This window comes from Eschrichtius robustus, chromosome 20 (genome assembly GCF_028021215.1).
Source record: "Eschrichtius robustus isolate mEscRob2 chromosome 20, mEscRob2.pri, whole genome shotgun sequence".
NCBI classification, from domain to species: Eukaryota; Metazoa; Chordata; class Mammalia; order Artiodactyla; family Eschrichtiidae; genus Eschrichtius; species Eschrichtius robustus.
The window spans coordinates 20,670,717-20,693,349 of record NC_090843.1 but is presented as its reverse complement, the minus strand read 5'-3'; the positions used below and the strand labels follow the sequence as shown (position 1 = coordinate 20,693,349).

The window sequence follows — 22,633 nt, the reverse complement described above, 5'->3', positions numbered from 1 at the left end:
GAGGGGAGCAGCCCCTCTCCCAGCCTGCTCGCCTGCCCTCCGTTCGGGGCGGCGCGGCTCCTGGCACCTGCTTCCCGCGGGCCGCCCAGGGGCGGGCTCCGGAGACTCGGCGGCTGCCCCGGGACGCGGGGGCCCGGGACTCACCCGCCGCGCACCTCTGGGAGCCGAGAATCCAGATCGCCCCGGGTGGCCGCGGGCGGCTGGATGCGGCCCCGCTCCGGTCGGGAGCGCCCTTCAGGTAGGCGCGGGCGCGGGCCGTGGGACCGCACTCCTGGCTCCCCATCCGGGAGCGACGCGCCGCTGGGGCTGAGCGCCCGAGGGGGCCCGCGCGCGGGGTGGCGATTTTGGTGTCTCTGTAGGGCTGGTGGCAGCGGCGAGGACCCTGCCCCGCCTTGTGTTGGGGGAAGGTGGGAGACAAGAATCACGACTTAACCGGAAACAGAGGTTGGGAGCGGGGACAAGGGTGATGGCCAGAAGGACTTCCAGCTCCCAGGAGGTAGGGGGAGGGAGGCTGGGGACCACGGGGCAGAGACGGTGAGACTCTCATCGTAAGGAGGGGACCATTCTCTGCAGACAGGGGGCTCGACCAAATAACCTACCTTCTTCGTCTAAGTTGTTTAGAGACTCCAAATATCAACACCCCCTTATCAGCCCCTGGGATAGAATAGAATGGAAGGGGTGGGGGATGGGAGATCTGTTGTCTTTTGGGGCAGGGGTGCAAAGAGTATGCTCTCCACCCCGGGGTCCCATCCCTGTCATTCAACGTCTTTGGAGGCCTTCCTGCCCGCCCCTCCCCCTTCAAGCAGAATGCTTCCTCTCTGTCAGGGTCAGGGGCAGAGGTTGGCCCTCGTGGTCCAAGGGGGAGGCGGGATTCTATCTCCCACCCACAACTCTCAGACAGTCCTAGGACGTCTCAACCCTCCTTCCTCTGGCTCTCAGGACGCATTCACTCAGCCCCAACTTGGAAGTGCTGATAGGGAAGTGCTCCCCATCGTGGGACAGTCACGATGGGGAGCACGGATTGGGGGAGCCACTGTTCAGTCTATGGGGAGTTGTGCTGGGTGAGCAGGCGGTGGATGAGGCTGAGCTGTGCCAGCGTCCTGGGCAGGCGGTGCGGAGGGTCTCCTGCACAACAAGTAAGGTTCCTAGGCCTTGCCTGGCAGCAGAGGCTAGAACAGGGGATACTGAGGCTCATACCCCCTCCCCCACCCCCACCTTAGAGGCAGCTGTTCTGTGTTGCCACTGTGGACCCTGCAAGGAGGGATGCAGCTTAGATCGCAAGAAGGACTTCCTTCCTGAGGGTGGCCTGAGGGTCTTTCAGGGGAGTCTCAGTGTCCAGGAGAGGCAGCCCTTATCTCTGGGGGTGTCAGGAGGGAAGGAGGCCCTCTGGGACTCCCAGCCAATAGGGGGTGAGGACAGATTGGGGGAGGAGAGGGTCGGGGGGGATGGTGACCTCATCTCTGGACCATCGCTCTCCGTCACCTCCCATGCCCCCTCTCTCCCATCCTTGCAGCTGGAGTGTTGACTTTCAGCACCTCTTAGCCAGCTCCCCCTTGAAATCCCCAGCACCCAGTAGTCTCCCCAGGGAGAGGTGACCGGCTTCCTCTGTCATCACTTCGGGTGGGAAGACAGACATGGCTGTCTTGGTTTGCCCAATGGATCCCCACCTCACCGCACCTGACACCTGGACCAGCTGTTGCCCAGCCCCAGGGCCTCCTGTTCTGGCAAAGCAGGGACGTGTGGGTTGGGGGTTGCCGGGGCTGCCTTCACTCGGGCCATCCCACTCCTCTAGGTGGGGGTCTCTGACTCCTTTGGGGAGTCTTGGGTGTGAGTCTTGAGAGACCCCAGCTCTCTGGGCCATCCCATGGTGGGTGCCGCTCTATGGTGGCCACACAACTGAGGTGGGTTATTGCACTTCCTCACCCTGCAAAGTGTCAGCCTTGGGAGAGTAGAAGTGGCAGGAAAGGGAGACCAAAACGCTCAGTCGTGGCTCCTTGGGGACACTGAGGGGGCAGCCAGGCCCAGGAGGGCTCACACTCCATCAGGACGAGAACGGATGTGGCCTCTCTTCTTCCAGGCACGATCCCACACTCCTGCTCGTGACCCTGTGAGTGACGGGGATGGGGGCCACCACGGTGTGCACCCCCTGCCCCTGCATCATACGATGGTACAGAACTGACCCTTTTCACCTGCCTCTCTTTTCGACTGTGAGCCTCAGTTTCCTCATTTGTAAAGCCTCACAGGGCTGTTAGGAGGGTTAACGGAGGTGCTGTCTATACGGTGCCCAGAAGGCAATGGACACTCGCCATGGGGCAGTTCTTTCTCTATCCCCACCCCACCTTTCTCTGGCGGCTGAAACAGACAAAGACAACTTGGCTTCCCCCCTCCCACCCCAACCTTAGAGGCAGCTGCTCTGTGTTGCCACTGCCCGCCTGCAAAGGACCTAAGAGATTAGCCCAGCCCCACCCTCTCTCTTTAAAGAAGGGGAACTGAAGCCCAGAGGGGCAGGGACTGGCCCAAGGTTGGCCGGTCAGCCAGGCTCCCTTCTCAGAGGCAGGGCCTAGGACCTGGCTCAGGGAGGCTGGAGGGTAGATATTGACAGACCTGGGGGAAAATACCGGAGTGTAGTTGGGCTCATTAAGGGTTTGGTGAGGGAGCCCTTCATGCCCTGCCAAAGGCTGGAGACAGGCCTAGAACCTTCCTCTCCCGTTAACCCTCTGGCAAAAGCAGCGCTTTCCCGAGGACACCCTTCCCCAGGCTGCGGCTGAAACAACTCCCCGCTCTGCACTTACGGCCTCCAGAGTTCTTTCTATCCACCCCTCTTTGGATAGTGCAGTCAGAGAATCCCACCCCACTGCAGCGCCCGAGGACTCCACTGAAACCTGGGGCCCTGGGACTTCCCTGGTGGTGCAGTGGTTAAGACTCCGCGCTCCTGGTGCAAGGGGCCCAGGTTCAATCCCTGGTCAGGGAACTAGATCCCACGTGCATGCCACAACTAAGAGTTCAAATGCCACAACTAAGGAGCCCACGTGCTGCAACGAAGACCCGGCACAACCAAATAAATTAAAAAGAAAAAAAGAGGGGCTTCTCTGGTGGCGCAGTGGTTGAGAATCCGCCTGCCAATGCAGGGGGACACCGGTTGGAGCCCTGGTCCGGGAGGATCCCACATGCCGCGGAGCAACGGAGCCCGGGCGCCACAACTACTGAGCCTGTGCTCTGGGGTCCGCGAGCCACAACTACTGAAGCCCGCACGCCTAGAGCCCGTGCTCGGCAACAAGAGAGGCCACCGCGGTGAGAAGCCCGCATACCACAACGAAGAGTAGCCCCCGCTCGCAACTAGAGAAAGCCCGAGCGCAGCAACAAAGACCCAATGCAGCCAAAAACAAGAAAAAGAAAAAAAGAAACCTGGGGCCCTGAAGTCCACTGTCACCCAGGAAGAAGGGATGGAAATGGGCCCTGGGGCCTGCCTGAGTGCTCCTTTCCAACCCCCTCTAGCTCCATATGGATGGACACACAGACAGACAGGCAGACAGCAACCCTGGCCTCCGTCAACTCTCCAGCGCTGCTTTGAGCCTGTCTTCAATGGGTGGCTCCCTCCCTGGCCCAACCCCACCCTCCCTGCTGCAGCCTCAACCCATCTCTCAGGGAAGGTGAGAACAGAGGGAGCTTTACCCGCTTCCTGTGTAAATCACAGACAGACAGACACCTGGGTACACGCATGCCCTTTTTCTCTGCTTTCACCTGGTCTTTTCCCAAGTTAAGTTCAATTCTCCCCCTGTCTTCACACCCCTTCCTCCCAGCCTCTCTGGCTCTGGCCCCCACTCTCCCTGCCCAGGGTGTGGCACCTCCCTGCCTGCCAGGTAGGGGCTGGGCAGCCCTGAGCCTCCCCAGAAGCCCTTCTCTGTATCCGTAGCCCCCCTTCCCACCCAGCAGTTCAGATCAGGACTTGGCAGGCTTTAAGGAGAGGTGGGACAGGGCCAGGAAACCTCTCCATGCTTGTTCTCTGATCTATGAAGTGGGATAATAGGTCAATAATGGTGCCCACCTCATGGGGTTGTGAAGTTTAAAAGAGATCCTGTGTGTAAAGCGCCTGGCACACAGGAAGCGCTCAGTAAACAGGGGTGTAATGATAAAGAAGAGGTGGTCTGGGCAGCTGAGTGGTAGAGAGGGAAGCAGGGAAGCTTCCAGAAGCAGTTCTTGTACTGCCTGTCCATGTACTTTGAAGCAAGTCCCCTCCCCTGCTCTGGGACTCGATTTCCTCTTCTGTTAAAGACAGTGTGTCCTATCCAAATGTGGGTCCAGCGAGGGTGAGTCATGCTGGTTCTGAATAGGGGCCAGCAGGGGGTGTACTGGCCTCTTGATGCCCACAGCAGGGGTTAGACCGACCTGTGTGTGCCCTAAAAATTGCCCACCCCTCTACATTTTCTTGCTGGGAGGCTTAGCTGAGCTGGAGTGGTGGAGCTCCCGAGAGGACAGCTGTGAAGCCGGGGTTAGGCAGGGCAGGCTGCAGCAGGCCCAGCAGCCTGGCTGCGGGGGCACAACTAGCCCCGGAATCCAGGAGGGCCCTGTGAGCTCAGAGGCTGTATATCACAGGGGTTTAATCAGCCCCATGGCAGATATTTGTCTGCTCTCTTGGGCCATGTCCTGGGCCTGCCTGTCATAAGTTGCACTGAGATTTCAAAATACCCCTGTCCCCTTGCTGGTGGAGCAGGCAGCTCTCCTGGGCATGGCCAGGAAAATCTCATTCCCCTGAAGCCTCTTCCCCCTGGCTGGTTGGACCCACCTCCCAATACTCGTACCTGGTACTTTCTTCCTGCTCCTCTTTCCTGCTGGGAGAGTGGGGGAAGACTTGTAAAGGCAGGAGAATAGCTGTGATAACCTCCATCTAGAGGTGAGAGGATGTAGAATCTCACAAGGTGATGGAGTGACTTTCCAGTGTGCCCTCCGTGGGCAGAGCTGTCCCCTGGACCCCAGCCATGGTGCCCAGGACTTTGGCATGGCTCGGAGGGGCAACCTAGTTGTCTCAGGAGTGTGGAGGTGTGGGGTCCGCCCTGCCGGGTTGGGTTCCGAGTTCCACCTCTTATCTTCCCGCTAGATGCTCCCTGCGCCACCTGGAGGCTACCTCTCGTACTGCAGCCCAGCCAAACCACCAGGCACAGTGTCAGGGTCCCTCAAGTCACCAGGCACCTAGGACTGCACAAGGGTCAGATCCATGGTGTATTCGTTTTCTAGGGCTGCCATAACAAAGCACTACAAACCAGGTGGCCTAAACAACAGAAATGTCTTGTCTCACAGTTCTGGAGGCTGGAAGTCTAAAATCAGTGTCATCAGGGTTAGTTCCTTCTGAGGGCTGTAAGGAAGTCTGTTCCATGCTGTCGTGGTCCGAACGAGGGTTGGAAAAGAATTTGCAGACACAAGGCAGAACGTAAAGAAGATAGAATTTATTAGAGGGAAGGGTCACTGCCAGAACAGCGGGCCGACTTCCTAGTAGTTTGGGAGAGTCGAGCCCAAACATGTGCTATTGATCAGTTTTTATAGCCAGAAAACAAAAGAATGGTCCAAGGTGAAAATTTCCTTTACTGATTGGTCAAGGCACATATACCTTCCTTGTATAGGGTGGGAGTGGGACAGGGCATATGCCTTTCCTTATTTGGGACAGGTCCCGTTGTCCAGGTGGGCGTCTGCAGGGCATGCTTCTGGTGGCCGCCCCCAGGAACCAGGCAGAAGTTCCGGCTCTTCCTGCCTCTCACGCTGGGCCTGGTTCATAACCTGTTTCCCCTGCCGGCCAGCAGCCTGCTGCCCCTGGTCTCTCCCATGACTCCCATGTGCTGACGTTTATAGGACCCTGAGAGGCGTTTTATATAGATGAGCTTGTCTAATCCTCACAGTGCCCTTATGACTTGGGAACTGTTCCTCATCATCCCCATTTTACAGATATGCAGATGAGAGGACTGAGGCTCAGGTCACACAACCAGTAAGTGACAGAGCTGAGATTTGAAACCAGGTGGGGGTCAATATAGAGCTCGTGCTCTTTTTTTTAATTTTATTTTTTTTAATTTTTGGCTGCATTGGGTCTTCGTTGCTACGTGCAGGCTTTCTCTAGTTGTGGTGAGCGGGGGCTACTCTTTGTTGCGGTGCGCGGGCTTCTCATTGCAGTGGCTTCTCGTCGCGGAGCACGGGCTCTAGGCGCGTGGGCTTCAGTAGCTGTGGTGCGTGGGCTCAGTAGTTGTGGCTCGCGGGCTCAGTAGTTGTGGCGTATGGGCTTAGTTGCCCTGTGGCATGTGGGATATTCCCGGACCAGGGCTCGAACCTGTGTCCCCTGCATTGGTAGGTGGATTCTTAACCACTGCGCCACCAGGGAAGTCCCAGAGCTTGTGCTCTTAATTACTGTGCCCCTCTGTTCCATTCGCTCACAGTCCCCACACACGTCATGACAGCCCATTTTGTGGGAACATTGCCTGCAAAAGTGACAAGCAGCTTACTAAGAGCAGGGGGTGGGGTCCAGGGACTGCAGGCAAGGTTCTTGGCTGTGAACTTGAGAAATTAATTTTCTTTGTTCAGATGTGGGCTCCACTACTAGATGTGTGGCCTTATGGGAACGTTATGGCATCACTTGACTTCACTGGGTCTAATTTGCAAAATGAACACAAGTCTAAAGACACAGGAAATGCCTTTTAGGAGGATGTATTGGTTCGCTTAGGCTGCCGTAACAAAGAACCACAGACTGAGTGGCTTAAATACCAAAAATTTGTTTTCTCCCAATTCTGGAGGATAGAAGTTTGGGCTCAAGGTGTAGGCAGAGTTGGTTTCTTCTAAGGCCTTGTTCTTTTGCTTGCAGATGGCCTTCTCCCTGTGTCTTCCCATGGTCTTCTCTCTGTAAATGTCTGTGTCCAAATTTCCTTTTCTTTTTTTTTTTTTTTTGGCCGTGCCACACGGCTTGTGGGATCTTAATTCCCCAACCAGGAATCGAACCCAGGCCCTCGGCAGTGAAAGCATGGAGCCCTAACCACTGGACTGCCAGGGAATTCCCAAAATTTCCTCTTCTTATAAGGACAACAGCCATATTGCATTAGGGACCACCCTAATGACCTCATCTTAACTTAATTACCTCTTTAAAGACCCTCTCTCCAAATACAATCACATTGTGAGATACTAGGAGTTAGGACGTCAACATATGAATTTGTGGGGAGGGGGGCGGGGTGGGGGTCACCGGACATAATTCAGCCCATACAAGGGAAATGGGCTCAGTCACTCCTCACTCAGGCCCTAGCCTTGGGGCTCCCCCACTCTGAGCGAGAGACACAGTCCCTGACCTCAGGAATTCTCTGTCCTGGCGAGGGGGACACCAGGCCTGCCCTCGGGAAATACCCAATCTGAAGCAGAGGCAGGAAGCATGCACACAGATTCAGGAAGGAAGTGAAAATCAACCCAGTTCAGTCTGAGGAAGGTCATGGGACAGAATAGAGCCAGTTGGAGGCAGAAAAGTCCGGGGGTAAAGGTTCAGAGAAGTGAGTCGGAAAGGAGAAGGGGAGGGGCCTGGAGTGGTGATGCGCATGCTCTGCAGGGCCCAGCACGGCACGTGCGTGCGTGCGTGCGTGCGTGCGTGCGTGTGTGTGTAAACACCAACTGTTGCCCTAACAGCAGGGGGCATCGGGAGCCACGTGGGGCAGGGGTGGGGATGGCTCCACACACTGTCACCGTTTGTGAATGTCACCGGCGCTGGGCACGAGGTGGTTGGGTTTCTGCAGTCATCCTCTGGCGGGCAGCTCCTGCATCTCCAGCAGGCACCACAGGCCTGCCTGTCCCAGCACTGTCAGCTCCTGGCCTGCCTTGGGCCAGGCTAGTGTCTCCACTAGCCTCTCTGCTGGCTCTCCCTCCACGTCGCCTGCTTTCTGAGACCCCCGCTGTCCCTCTGAGCGCTTTGCTCTGAGCCCTCAGGTGTCGGCCACCCAGTGTGTGGCCATTTCTGACACTCTTCCAGATATCCCCGCATTTTACTGCTGCTTTGTTTAAAACAGCCCCCCTTCTGCTCCCTTTTGCCATCCTTGGGTTGGGGCTTTCAGAAGGCCAGGGAATTTTAGCTGGGATACAGGGCACAGGCATCTCTGGGTCCCGAAGCCCTCTTGCTCCTTCTGTGTATTCCTTGCACTCGCCTTTGTTTACTTGTCTCCCGATCTGCCCAGGTATGAAGCGGCCACTGAGCCCATCTCCCCCGGGTGAGAAGGAGCCCCCCGGATCTGGAGCTGCTGAGTGCCCCCCTCGGCCTCCAGAACCACCTAAGCCCAAGCGGGAAAGAAAACGGCCGTCGTACACCCTCTGCGACGTCTGCAACATCCAGCTGAACTCGGCAGCCCAGGCCCAGGTGCACTGTGGGGGGCGGGCCCACCAGAGGCGCCTGCGGCAGCTCAGCTTGGGAAAGACGCCCCTGGGGCCAGGTCAGTGTGGAGGGGCGCTGCTCCCACAGATTTGGTTCTGGGCCCCTGTGAGGGGCTCTGGGTCTGTGGCCTCTCTCTGTGGGGTCTTTTGGTCTGGGGTACCCTCAATGGGGTCTTAGAGTCTGAAGTTCCCCAGATGCCGTCAAGTTTTTTTGCATCTGGACAGCCCTCTATGGGGTCTCTCAGGGCCTGAGGTCTGAGGCCTCCTCTGGATCTGGGGCTCTCCCTGTGGGATCTTTTAGGACCAGGCCCCCTCAGCAGCATTTCTCCAGCCAGGAGCCCCCTGGCAGATAGTTTTCCAGATAAGGGCCTCACCTACGGGGCGTCCCGGGCTCCTGCTCTGGTCTCTGAAGGCCAGGATCAGCGAAGTGCACGACGCTCCGGCTAAGGGCTGAGAGGTGGTCAGGGGAAGAGGCGGGAGAAGGCCCTCTCCCTTTGGCCACTGGACTCCTGGCCAGGATTTCGGCCTCTCCCTGGCTGGCATGACTCTGCAGAGGTTGGGCTGCAAGAGGGCCGCTGGCTGCAAGGCAGATTTCTGGGCGAAGTGGGTGAATGGATTCGTGAGGATGATTCCAGCTGACAGGCACATGGGAGTCATGGGAGAGACCAGGAACAGCAGGCTGCTGGCCGGCAGGGGAAACAGGTTCAGAACCAGGCCAGGCCCAGCGTGAGAGGCAGGAAGGGCCGGAACTTTTGCCTGGTTCCCGGGGGCGGCCACCAGAAGCATGCCCTGCACACAAACCCTGCAGCCCAGGTTGGTAGCTTTGCCAGAGGGCTACACTCTGACCTCTTGAGGGCTGCCTGTCGTTTGGGTGAGTGTTTATGGGATGCCCTCTGTGTTCCCCGCGCTGTGCTGGGGCCTGGAGACGTTCCAGTCTTACTCCTCCCCACCGACCCCCAAGACTGAAACTGTCTTTTAGGCTGAGACAGACACGAAATAAGCAGATGAGTGCTGTGGGTGCTACGTGGGACATGCCCCCAGGGGTACAAAGGAGAAAGGGCGATTCTACCCGGGGGTGCCACGAAAGGCCTCCCGAAGGAGGGGGGCTGCAGTGAGCTTCGGAACAGGGGTGAGAGGAGAAGGGACCTCGCAGGCAGAGGTCACTGCATAAGCAAAGTAGGGAATGCTCTAATGGCTGGTACCATCTTCCCCACCTGAGCACTCGGGGCTGGACCCCAGGATGTGACTCTGAATAAGAGCATATTCAACTGTATGGATGTTTCTGGAGTGTGTGTGTGTGAGTGTGTTCAAAAGTCATTCATTAATTCATCAAATACTTACAGACAGCTTACTATGTGCAAGCTGCTGATTGGGGGTATTCATATTTTTATTTTAATTTTTTTTCTATCGAAGTAGAGTTGATTTACAATGTTGTGTTAGTTTCAGGGGTACAGCACAGTGATTCAGATATATATATACATATACATATGTTCTTTTTCAGATTATTTTCCCTTTTAGGTTATTACAAAATATTGAATACTGAGTATATTTCCCTGTGCTATACAGTAGGACCTTGTTGTATTTTTTCTTTTTTTTGTATTTTTTCTTTATTGAGATATTACTGACATATAACAAATGTAAATTTAAGGGGCATAGTGTGATGATTTGATACATGTATATATTGCGAAATGATTACCACGGTAAGGCTAGTTAACACCTCCATCCCCTCACATAATTCTGAGTGTATGTGTACAGATAAGAGTTAAGATTTACTTTCTTAACAACTTTCAAGCGTATAAGGCAGTACTGCTAATTATAGCCACCGTGCTGTGCATTAGATCCCTAGATCATATTTATCTTACCGCTGGGACTTTGTACCCTTTGACCGACATCTCCCCATTTCCCCTACCACCAGCCCCTGGCAACCACCATTCTACTCTCTATGTCTATGAGTTCAGCTTTTTTAGATTCTGCATGTAAGTGAGAACATACAGCATTTGTCTGGGAATTTGTGTTTTTAAAAGGCAACAGAGCTGCCTGTCAGGAGAGACCTGTCTAGATAACTACATGCAGACAAGTTTGTCCAAGATAACAGCAGGCTTCATAGATGTGGGGATGGGCTCCTTTGAGAAGTGGGAGGGAGAGGTGAATTGACAGAAGTCAGGGAACGCTTCAGAGAAGTGACACTGAAGGTGGATCTTGGTGGATCTTGTCTCCCAGGCAGGGAGACAGCTAGAGCAGCTAGAGCAGTGGTCCCCAACCTTTTTGGCACCAGGGACCGGTTTCGTGGAAGAGAATTTTTCCACGGACTGGGGGGCTGGGGGAATGGTTTTGGAATGATTCAAGTGCATTACACTTATTGTGCACTTTATTTCTATTATTATTACATTGCAATATATAATGAAATAATTATACAACTCACCACAATGCAGAATCAGTGGGAGCCCTGAGCTTGTTTTCACTTGCCACTCACTGATAGGGTTTTGATATGATTCTGCAAGCAGTTGATTTATTATGGTCTCTGTGCAGTCAAACCTCTCTGCTAATGATAATCTGTATTTGCAGCCACTCACCTGCGCTAGCATCACCGCCTCAGCTCCACCTCAGATCATCATGCATTAGATTCTCATAAGGAGCCCACAGCCTAGATCCCTCGCACACGCACTTCACAGTAGGCTTCGTGCTCCTATGAGAATCTAATGCCGCTGCCGCTGATCTGACAGGAGGCGGAGCTCAGGTGGTAATGCGAGCAATGGGGAGCGGCTGTAAATACAGATGAAGCTTCGCTTGCTAGCCCGCCGCCCATCTCCTGCTATGTGGCCTGGTTCCTAACAGGCCACGGACCAATACCAGTCAGTAACCCGGGGGTTGGGGACCCCTGAGCTAGAGCAAATGCACCCAGGCCTGAGGCCATGGCTTTGCAGGAACAGCAGACGGTGCTGGGCTGGGCAAGTGGCTGGCGTGGCAGGAGGTGAGCAGGGGCTGCCTGTAAAGTCCTCAAAGCCAGGCTGGGCGTCTGGCCTTTGTCCTGAAGGTGACAGACATCACGGAAGTGTTTTGAGCAGGAGTAGTTAGTGTTTTTAGAGGTCTCTGGTGAGGGGGAAGGGTAAGTCTTGGGGGTACATGAGAAGGAAGGGGGTAGGATGGTGGAACCAGATTCCGGGGTCTTTTCTGCAGGACTTGGTGACTGATGGGATGTGGGGCCGAGGGGAAGGGAGGTGCCAAGGATGACTCTGGCTTAGGGGATGCTGTGATGGACAGTTGCGTTATCAGAAAGGGGGTGCTGGGAGGGAGGCAGGGGGGGGTGGGGAAGGCCATTCCTGTGACCAGAGGACTTGGTCCCACCCCTGCTGTCCTCTAACTCTGGCTTTTCAGGCCTTCCTTCCGGGCAGTGGTCCTTCCTTCTCTCCCCCACCCACCATCCCAGTGTGGAGAGAGCAGGTGGGGTGTGAGAAAAAGGACCACAGCACCAGACACTGGTGGCCACAGACAGGCTGCCCAGAGGGACGGGGTCCCCCTTCACTTGGCTTCCCTTTTCTCACAGTCCTTATCCCCCGAGTACAGGGTAGTTTTGGGGGGTCACCAGGAGACACGATGCCTGGTACTGCCCCTCCCCGAGATTGTTAAACAACACCTCCTAAGTCACTGGCCCTCCAGTCACCTGTCCTGCATCACCAGCCTTCCAGCCCTGCGCTGGCCCCGTGCAGGATGCCGGGATTCTGTACTGAGCAGTGCCGGGCATTCACGGTCTGGAGGGAAAGACAGCCACGGGGCCAGACCTTCCCCACCGCCATGCTAAGAGGAGTGAGCGGCACTGTGGGAGCATGGTGGGCCGGGGGGTGATGGCTGTGACTAGAGCGAGGATGTTGCATCCTCAGATTTCTGGGAACCCTGGAAGCCCGGGGCTCCAGCGGAGAACCTGTGTTCCATTGGCCTGGTTTTTTTTTTTTTTTTTTTTTTTTGGGCCACACCAAGCGGCATGTGGGATCATAGTTCCCTGACCAGGGGTCAAACCCGTGCCCCCTGCATTGGAAGCACGGCGTCTTAACCACTGGACCGCCAGGGAAGTCCCTTGGCCTGGTTATCTTTGAATCTACTTCAGGTCATGACCCCCCAGCAAACCACCCCCCTCCATGGACTCGCCTGTCTCCTTGGCCCTCTGGGAGCTGAGGGTGGGAGAGGCAGCCCAATGCTAGCAACTTCCCCCAGGGGTGAGGAGGTGGGGACCTCAGTCGTGCGCACGTCCTCTCGAGGAGACTGGACCAGAGCAGAGAGCCCTGAGGGCACGGCTGACTGGGGCACCCTCGGAAATGGAGAGAGTCACATCTACTTTCAGGAGGCTTGAGGCAAAGTGTGAGGAGCCCTTAACACACGGCTTTGTTCCTGGACACCTGAGATCGCCGTCCTGTGGCAGCCAGGAGGGCCGCCCGTTCCCTGGGAGGGCGCTGAGGTGCTGGGGGTGAGACGGCCCGTCATGCCCCTTTGAGGCTCCCTTTCTGGGGGGCCTCCTGGAGCTGTCACTCTGATTAGGGGTCTGGGGGGCTGGCGCCTTGCACAGTGACAGGCCGTCACAGGCAGTGAGGCGGGATCCTGTCTGGAGGATCCTGTCCCTGAGGCCGTCTGCGGGAGGGAGACATGGGGGGCGGCTCTCCCCTCTCTGCGCTTCCTCACCAATGCCTGCGTCAGAGGCCTCCTTACTCAGCCTCACCCAGCTGCCCCCCGTGAGTCAGCCCGGAACACCTAGGAAGGGGAAACAGCACAGGATGGGGAAACAGCAGGAACCCCACCCTTCCCCAGCCCCTCCTCCAGATCATTCCCCCACCTGCCCTCCTCCTGATCTGTCTCCCACACAGCAGACCCTTTCATCCTTCAGGAATGAGCCATCTTTCACCCAACCTGCCCCCCATGGGAGGTGTGGGCCCCAGGAACCTCCGCCTCAATGTGGCTGAACTCAATGACCCTATTGACCATCACACACACACACACACACAGGCGCGCGCGTGCACGTACCCCTAAACAATTTTAGGTAGTTCTTGAACATCTGCAGAGAGAAAGGTTTCCTGGCTCAACCCTCCTACCTCCAACCTCTAGTGTGGATGTTGGGCCAGCACCGGGCTTGGGGGACGGACACCTGGACCTGGACCTTGGGGAAAGAGCTGTGACCTACCCCCAGGGCCAATGAGCATGTGCTTAGGAGATGAACTGTTTGCAAAGCACTTCCACAAGCAGCACAGCATTCCCTCCTCACCCAGCCATCCCCGGGGCGTAGATGATTGGCATTCAGCCCTCACTTTAGAAACTGAGATACTAGAACTCAGAGAGTGTAAGCAACAGGCCTAAGGCCACAGCCAGGTTCAGATCCCAGCATCTCTGACTCTAAATCCTGTCTCTCACATGCCCTCCCCACCTTGCTGCTGAGGAGAGCAGCATACATTAAGAGAGATAGAGCCTTAATGTTTCAGGAATGGGGAGGAGGGATGGCCCAGCGCAGGCAGACCAGCTCCCAGGACAGGGAATTCAAGTGCTCAGAACCCATGCCTTGGTGTCCTCAACTGAAAAATGGGGAGATGCCAGCCATCTCTCACTCTGCTTAGGCTGGCTAGGGACAGGGAGGGGAGCCTTCTAAATCCAACTGGTTCCTCCCCGTGTCTCTTGGCAGGACTGACCCAGCTGCCCAATTCAGGGCGCATCCCCTGTCCCCCACCATTGCAACATGACACCAGAGGGGAGAGAAGGAGATTTCAAAAATGACTTAAGCTCTGGCTTACCGAAATGGCCAGAGGGGACTTGGGTGGGGAGCACAGCGTAGACACTAAGGGGGACAAGAAAGCGGAGATGGAGTCAGACTACATTGGATTTCAGGGCAAAGACGGCTGCAGCTGTACCGGACACCCCTGTGCCTTTGGGGATGGGAAGGCATCAGAGTGGCAGATGGAGGCTGTCCCCTGCCCTGCGCCCTCAGACCTCTCCTAGATCTCGTTCTAATCAGTCCCTCCATCTCCTCTCCTAGTCTTTGACTGCAGAAGCCTCTGGCTGCATTCTGAGCTCCAGAGATCAAAGACCTTGAGCTTGGGTCACACCTGAGTCACTGGCTTGATGAGCTCCTCACCCTCCACTCCCCGCAGATGGATTAATTTCAGGCCCATCAGGAGGCCCCAGAAGCCCTCCAGCCTGTCCCCCCCTGGCTTCGGTATCTCCCTGGGTTTCCAGTTCCTCCTCAGTGCCCTTCCCAACCCATCCGGAGGCCTCTGGATGCATGTTTCACCTTGGCTCCCCCAAGGCCACTAAGAAGTTCTTGCGGTCTAACCAGTGCCTCCTGCAGTTCTCCTTAAGTGGCAGGTGATGGAGATGCCCTTACTCTCCCTGGACAGCACCCCCTCACAGATGTGAACCTGACCATCAGCACCTCCCCCCAGGGGCCACCAGGAAAGGCAAGGCTGTCTGGGTGGAAATTAGGGGGCTTAGCTCAGATCCCTGCCCCCGCAGAAGACAAAGGTTCCGTCTGTGTCTCTGGGTGGGTTAATTAGCTCTGGGCTTGAGTTTCCTTCCTCTCCCCACACCAGCAAGTCCTTCCCTCCCCCGAGAGCCTCTTCCTAACAAACCTGTTTTCAGGGGCTGCTGCCGCCACCCCCTCCCCAGACCTTCTCTGCAGCTTGAGAACTGGCTGCTCCAGAGATTATGGGTTATAGTCTGGTGGAGACAGGATGCTGAGGGGGTGGGGGGCTAGCGCTGGGACCCGGGCTTGGAATGCGAGACTGGATCCAGCTGTGGCTTGGCTGTCTCCTCTCCCGCACTCCACCCCGCTCCCGCTCCCGGCAGGAGGTGCTCAGGTGAGTTAGGAGCCCGCAGGGTTTCAGGAAGAGGAGGGGGAGGAAGGAGCCAAATCAGAAGAGAAAAGATGGGTGGGAGGGAAGGGTGCAGGCAGATGAGGGGTGTCAGAAGTTCTAGGTGATCAGATGAACACCCCTTCCCCACTTCCTGGCATTGCCCAGGTAGCAGGTCCGGCAGTCCAGGTACTGAACTGCAAGCCACCTGCGCTCCCTTCCCCCTCTCTGAGCCTCGGTTTCCCCTGCAGCAAAAGGAGGTAAATAAAAGGGGATGGGGGCAGAGGATAAGTAAGGCTAGATAGGAGAACGGGGGCCCCTGCGGCAGCAAGCCCTGAATGAAGCAGGGCTTCAAAGTTCAGAAGAAGAATTTTCTGGCAGGCAGAGAAGGGGCTGGAAGCACCTCCTGCCCTGGAGGCCTCTGTGGGCAGGGTCAACTTTTCGCTTCAGTGTAAGAGGCACTAGGCCCCCTGACACCCTCCCCCTGTCCCCATACCTTCGGGGAAGAAGTGCCCTGTTCTTTCCACCGGTGGTTGGGATGGGGAAACCAGGGAACAGGCAGCGCCTTCCTGGCGAGGGGAGACAGGGCCCGGTAACCGTGGCTTCCCAGCAGAAGCAGGAGCCCCTCCCTCGCACCCTCCCCGCCTGTCCCTCCACTCCCCCACCCCTTCCCTCTGTCACTCTCTGGCTGGGTTTCATTTGCTCCTCACTCACTCCTGCGCTCAGCGGTTCCTCCAAAGGCAGAGAATGCTCTTGGGTGAGTGCTGAGGACACCTGAGCTGGGGGGTTGGGGAGGGGGCTTCGAGCCGAGGGTGGGCCTCTCCCCTCTCCCCTGCCCTATCCTTTTCCTCCGGTTGTCGGCCCCCCCCCCGCAAAGTTGTCTGTTTAGAGGCTCCAGTAGCCAGCTGACTCTTGGTACCTTCTCCCAAGTTCAAGGATGGGCAGGGGGAGCCCCCACTCTGGCCGGGAGCAAAGGTGGGGCAGGGGTGGCAGGAATGGTCGGGAATCTGGAGGTCCAGCCTGCAGGAATGAGGCTGCTGCACTTTGGGGCAGGTGTGCGTCATCCGAGGAGCCCGCTACAAAGGTTCCTTGTATCAAATCATACCTTCAACTGCCTCTAAGGGGCTGCCTGGAGGAGCAGGGGTGGGGGGTTAGAGGCAGTTGTTAATGCAGCAGAGAAGGAGAGAGCCAGGCGCCCGCTGAGGTCCACCCACCGCGCTGGCGCTGGGGTCAACATCAATGCCCCCCGTGCTTTGTTCGTGGTCTCCTGGCTCACCTCCCCGCACAGGGGTTGCCTGGTCCTTTTTGAGGGGAACAACCATTACCCTTTAAGGATTTGGAGGATCCCCTTCCACAAGGGCAAGGGCTGGAGGCCGTGGGGCTGGGAGCAGAGTTCCTCTTGTGACTGGGCTCGGGGGTCTTCCTCAGGTGCAGGGAGGGCGGGAGTCTGGAGCGTCAACGCCTCCACAGTGCTGGCCAGCCCAGGGTGGGTTGGGGGCGCTGGAGAATGTGGGGAGGAATCCTAATCCTAGCGGGGAGTGAGCAAGCTGGGGGTCTTGGTTCAACCTCTCATTCCCTGCCTTTGGCTCTCTCTCCCTCCTGGACTCCCTTTCTTCACAGAGTTTTGGTTTTATTTGTGATAGAAACGGCAGTTTTACTATTTGAGGTGTGTGTGTGTGTGTGTGTGTGTGTGTGTGAGCGCGCGTGCATGCCTGCCTTGGGGAGGACCCTACCATCTGCCCCTATGACTCGAGGCGGGGGTGGGAGGGGGACTCTGGGTTTGGCTACATGAGCTTGTGTGTATGTGAGATGCATTTAATTTTGTAAAGGTGTGTGTGTGTTTCCGTATATGCATCTTTGTGTGCGTGCACCTCTCTTTGTGCTGTTGTGTGCCACTGCATGCCTGTTGTTCTATATTGTCTGTATGTGCATCTGTAGGGGCCTGCGTGTCCTCGTGTGTCTGTCCCTCTGGGTATATATGATCTGTGTCTTTGTTGCTGTTGCCTGTGTGTTCATGTATGCTCATGCGTGGCCTCTGTGCCCGCCCCTTGGCCAGCAGGGGTATCTGTCTGTCTCTGCGTGGGTACCACCTCCGTATGTGCACACACCAGTGTGCATAGACGGTCTCACCATGGGGAGATGTGTGTGAGTGTGTGCCTTGGTGTCTGTCCCTGTCACTATCTGTGTGGATGCCTGTGGACCTCAGGGTGTGTGTCCCTGTGCTCTTTCGCGTGTATCTTTCCCAGTGATGGCAAAACAGCAGGACGTAGTTTCCCCCGATTCTCTCCCTTGGATGGTAGGCAGGGTGATGTTATTTCATGAGACACCTGTTCTGCACCCCTGCCCTAGTCTCTGTTGGACCCCTGGGGGTGGCCTTTTCTCTGTCACTTAGTCTGGTTTATTCCTGTTTGATCAGAGTAACAACCCACCCTCTTGAGGCAGCCACCCAGTGAGCCCTGGGTCCCGGCTGTGGACCCCTGGCCAGGGGTGGGGAGGGACTGCTCTGAGACACTTAGCCAGGGTGGCTGTTCTGTTGCAAGATGCTACCCGAGAAGACCCCCCAACACACACCTGACCGTTTTGGGGGTGCAGAATTCTAGACCCGTCAGGCTGTGTGGTGCCATCCTGGGACAGGGGTGAGGGCTGCAGTGTCTCCCTTCATCTGAGTGTACCCACAAGCCAAGCGGCCACACGTGTGTGTGCATGTGCCATGACTCGTGCGTCATCCCAGCGGCCCTGGGGGCCAGGGCTCACAGTGGATGTCAGAGGCAGATGGTGGGCGGCTCAGAGCAGCGCTGTGTGAAGGGGGCTGCGGGGAGCTCCCAGCAACCACTGGGGAGGCCCTGACCTCAACGTGTGCCTTAAGCCTTGAGTGGGAGAGGAGTGTACCCAGTTGTGTGGGGGCTGGAAGGCATTTCCGGGTGACTTTGTGCTGACCGGAAGGGGAGACTGGGTCACCAAGTGCCCTGCACCCCCTGTGCAAACGGCCTCCACACCCAGCACCTCATTTGGTCCTCAGACCCATTCCTGTCCTGCCCCTTCCTCCTTACCCGGCTGTAATTCCCACTTCACAGGTGAGGAAACTGAGGCTAAGTGCTGGGCTGACAAGGCCTCAGTTTGATGTCATTACTGGAGCTCCACTGCAGGCCTCCAGGTCTGGGAGGCTGGGGTACCACCCACATTCCTCCTGCAGGGAAACCCACACAGGGGTGAGGGTCTCCTGGGCGTCTGAGAGTTCTAGGAAGAGGTCACTCCTCCCACCCACCCCATTTCTGTCATCCGCGTTACAAATAACTCATTAGATTAAAACACTCATTTCCTGGGAATTCCCTGGTGGTCCAGCAGTTAAGACGCTGCACTTTCACTGCCGAGGGCCTGGGTTCAATCCCTGGTCGGGGAACTAAGATCCCACATGATTTTCCAGCTCACCCACCTCCTGAGGTTCCCCACAAGGCCGGGATCAAAATCCCCAGCATTCACTGTAGAGCTTCCATACCTCTGTTCTACCTTGAGCTTTGAGAACCTGCACTCGACTTTGAACTTCACAGTGGTTCCCGATGGCTCTGCCGTTCCCACTGCTGAAATGCCCTTCGCCTGGTAAAATCTCACTGACCCTTTTGTGAAACCTAATTGCCTCTCCAGGCTGATGACCTTCAGCTGACCGCATGCTCCTCTGTGATCCCAAAGCATTTTGTTCATCACTCTCGCTCGGGGCACTTGCCAGAGTGTAGCCTCCTTAGCGCTGCGCCTGTTTGGCTCTCACCAGTCAGCTCTCACCTGTGAGCTCCTCTAGGAATCCACGGATACCTGTGGTGAATGAATGACCACTGTCCCTCCCGCTGGCGGGGAGCATCCTTCCTGCGGTCTAACCTGAGTTGCTCCTGCTGCAGCGCACGCGGTGGGGAGGGTGAGAGCGACGCCGGGCTAAGGGTGCGCCGGGCCAGAGCGGCGGCAGGTGGGCGCGGCCGGCCGAGCCCCGGGGGCGCCGCCGCCCTGCCCGCGACCCCGGCCCGCGCCGCCGTTGGCGCCTCTTCGCCCCGGTTACCGCTAGTGGCTGCTGTCGCTCAGTGGAGCCCAAGGAGACCGCGGCCAGAGCGTCCACCGCGCAAGATGGTGGCTCCCGAGACTCCGTGAGTGCGTGCGTGCGGGGGCCGGGGAGGGGAGGGGGCCGGGCGCGGCGCCCCCTCCAGGAACCTCCAGGCAGGGGGCGGCCACGGGGGCTGGGGGTCCTGCGGGAGAGGCGGCACGGCGCGGGCGGCACCCATCGGAGAGCTCCTGCACCACGCGCCCCCCAGAGGAAGTTCCCCAGCCCTCCGCATCCAGGCCCCGGGAGGATGGGCAGGGGTGTGCAGGGAGCCCCTACCTCACCGGGCTGCCAGGGGAGGGGGCGCCTGCCCCTACTCTGCCAGGAGCGTGGACTCCTCTTAGTGGGGTCCCGAAAGTAGGATACCCAAAGAAGCCTGGGGAGGAGACTGGGGACCCCCATCCTGGGGCCATATAGACACTGTTTGAGGCTTATGTGCAGGGGTGGAGTGGGGACCACCGGCCAACACACATCGCCCCAGGAGCCCCTCAAGAGTCACGTCTTACATCCCGCCCCACCCAGCCCGGTTCCCTCAGGTTGAGGTAGGAGAATGTCAATGGCTTTTGCCTGGTCTTTAAGAGCAGCGCTGTTCAATAGAACTTTCTGGGATGGTGCATATGTTCTCCATCTGGGCCATCTAGTACAATAGCCACTAGCCACACATGGTTATTGAGAACTTGAAGTGTGGCTTGTGCGGCTGAGGAACTGAATTTTTAAAAATTTAAAATTCTGGGGAATTCCAAGGCGGTCCAGTGGTTAGGACTCTGCGCTTCCACTGCCGAGGGCATGGGTTCGATCCCTGGTCGGGGAACTAAGATCCCTGCAAGCCATGTGGTGCGGCCATTAAAAAATAATAATAATAAAATAAAATTCTGATTAATTTTAAACAGCCACATGTGGCTGGTGGCTACCCTGTTGGACAGTACAGTTTCAGAATCTCCATCTTCCCAGGCCTCCTCCCTCCCTACTCTTCTGTTCTTTTCTCAAAAACCCAGAAGGGTGTCACCTTGACTTTGCACCTCCTCTCCATTCTAAGACCCTTTGGGTGGTGGTCTGCACAAAGTCACAGAATCACGGGACCTTAGGAGGAAAGGATGTCAAAGGCAGCTGTTTTAGCCACCCAAAAGGTGCCCAGGGGCCCACTCCATTGCTCTCTCTGCCTGAGAGCTTGTGCTTCCTGAGTCATTTACTCCTCAGATTTTGTGGAGCACCTGCTGGGGGCCAGCCGTGGTTCCCTTCTCTGGAGTCCAGAGAGGAGCAAGTAAATTACCTTACCTGCCCTCAGGAAATTTTCCGGGGGAGGGGGGCGGACAGCAAGAGCGCAAGCAATAGAACTACACAGAAATAAGCAGGTCGGTAAACTTTGGGGAGTGCGCTGGAGGAAACAGGGGGTAGTGACAGAAAATAAGGGGACTTGCTGGGGAAGGATAATTAGAGAAGCCTCCCCTGAAGAGGTCATTATGCTAAGACCAGAGGGAAAGCGGACTAGGCAAAGTGTTGGGAGGGAGGGTGGGAACATTCCAGAAGAAGGCGCAGCATGTGCAGAGGTTCTGGGGATGGGACTCTGGCACTCTGGAGGAACTGAGGGAAGGCCAGTGTAGCTGGAAGGGGAGGGAGGCACAAGTGGCTCCCAGAGAGGTCAGCAGTGCCCGGGCATTTGGTAGATCTTGAAAGGGATTCTGGCGCTGGCCTCAGAGCAATGGGCAGTCGTGGAGGGATTTTAAGCTGTATGTTTTGAAAAGCCCCCTCTGGCTACTGAGAGTCTCTGACCCCAGACAGGGGTAAGAGTGGAGACCCAGAGTGCCATCAGGAAGCAACTGCCATAGCCCAAGCAAGAGATGATGGTGGCCTGGACAAGGATGGTGGCAGTGGCATGGAGAGAAGGGATGAGTTAGAGGTAGATCGTAGAGGTGGAATCAACAGGACCTGTGGACAGACCAAGTCCTGATGCGGAAGAGAGTGGGGATTGGATGGCCAGTTTTCTGGCCAGAGCACCTGGGTGGGAGAAAGGGCCATTTTCCTGAGCGGGGCAGCCTGGGAGAGGAGCATATTTTGTAGGGACAGATACAGGAGAGATCTGTTTAGAAAAGCCAGGAAGGCAGTTGGATGGAAAGGTGTGGTGCCCAGAGGAGTGTCCTGTAGAGATGGTTCTGAACTCTTTGGACAGTTTGAGATAGGGAAGAAGAGGATGAGATGACATCAGAGGAGTGGCTGACGGGAGCAAGGAAAACCAGGGGATGTGGTGTCCTGGAAGGCAAGAGAAAAGTGTGTTTCAGGAGGGTGTGATGAGCTGTACCAATGGCCACTCAGAGTCCAGGGGAAGAGGACCAGCAAGGTTCACCCACTTCTGGCAACATGGAGTGCTTCTCCTTATACTGAATGGGCTGCCCGTGGAATTCTACTCATCTGCCCTTACTTTACCTACCTACTAAGTGCCAGGTTCCACACGGGGTGCTGGGGATAATATCAGGTGGGCAAGACAGTCACTGCTTTCTCAGAGTTTAGAATCAGCTAAACCAACAGCCTCAGAAACAGGAAGTTGTTGGGACTTCCCTGGCGGTCCAGTGGTTGGGACTTCGCCTTCCAATGCAAGGGGCGCAGGTTCGATCCCTGGTCAGGGGAGCTGGGATCCTGCATGCCTCGCGGCCAAAAAACCAAAACAGAAGCAATATTGTAACAAGTTCAGTGAAGACTTTGAAAATAGTCCACATCAAAAAAAATCTTTAAAAAAGAAAAAGAAACAGGAGGTTGTTTCATATAGCCAAAATAATCCTTTCGTTCTTTTAAACAACCAGCTTTTGCTGAGAGCCATCTGCGTGCCCAGTCCTGTACAGGGACTTAGAGGTACAAAAATGAACAAATGTGATCTTGACCTTCCAGGAACCAAGTACAGAGATACGTAGAGCATCCCTGCGTTCACCATATTGTGTTACAAAGACTCATACACGGGGAATTATGGGAGAATAGAGGACAGGTACCAGCCCAGGTTGGGGGGGGGGATCAGGGTGGCAGAGGGGATGCTTGAGCTGCTCTCCAGGAATGAATGGGAAATAGCCAGGGAAAGAGGCGGGATGGGGAGTTCCAGGCACAGGGGATGGAGGCAGGAGCAAAAATAACAGTAATGTGTGTGGGGCATGGTAAGCCTTTGGAGCTGGCTGAGCAGACAGGAGTGGGGAGGGTCTGGAGGTGTCCAGAGGCTGGGGGGCGTCTCGCCGGCTCATGGTGAGGTATGTAGACTTAGGCAATGGGACACCACCAAAGAGGCGGAAGCAGGGCAGTGACACAGTGGGATCTGTGTGTGGCCTTGCTCTCTGGCTGTTAACGTGAGGTATGAATGTGGGGGAACAAA

General features: G+C 56.5%; 1 protein-coding gene across 6 annotated transcripts in view; it reads left to right on the top strand.

The window, feature by feature from the left end:
* The first annotated feature begins 8,185 nt into the window (after nucleotides 1-8,185).
* Nucleotides 8,186-22,633, top strand: part of ZNF385C (zinc finger protein 385C) — a 29,371-nt gene continuing 14,923 nt past the window's right edge. For 5 of the 6 annotated variants that reach the window (XM_068530514.1, XM_068530516.1, XM_068530515.1 and 2 more), the window contains exon 1: nucleotides 8,186-8,435. In XM_068530514.1, coding sequence (XP_068386615.1) covers nucleotides 8,186-8,435 — 250 coding nt within the window. The remainder of the gene's footprint in view (nucleotides 8,436-22,633) is intronic. The other variant, XM_068530517.1, reaches the window with a different exon arrangement.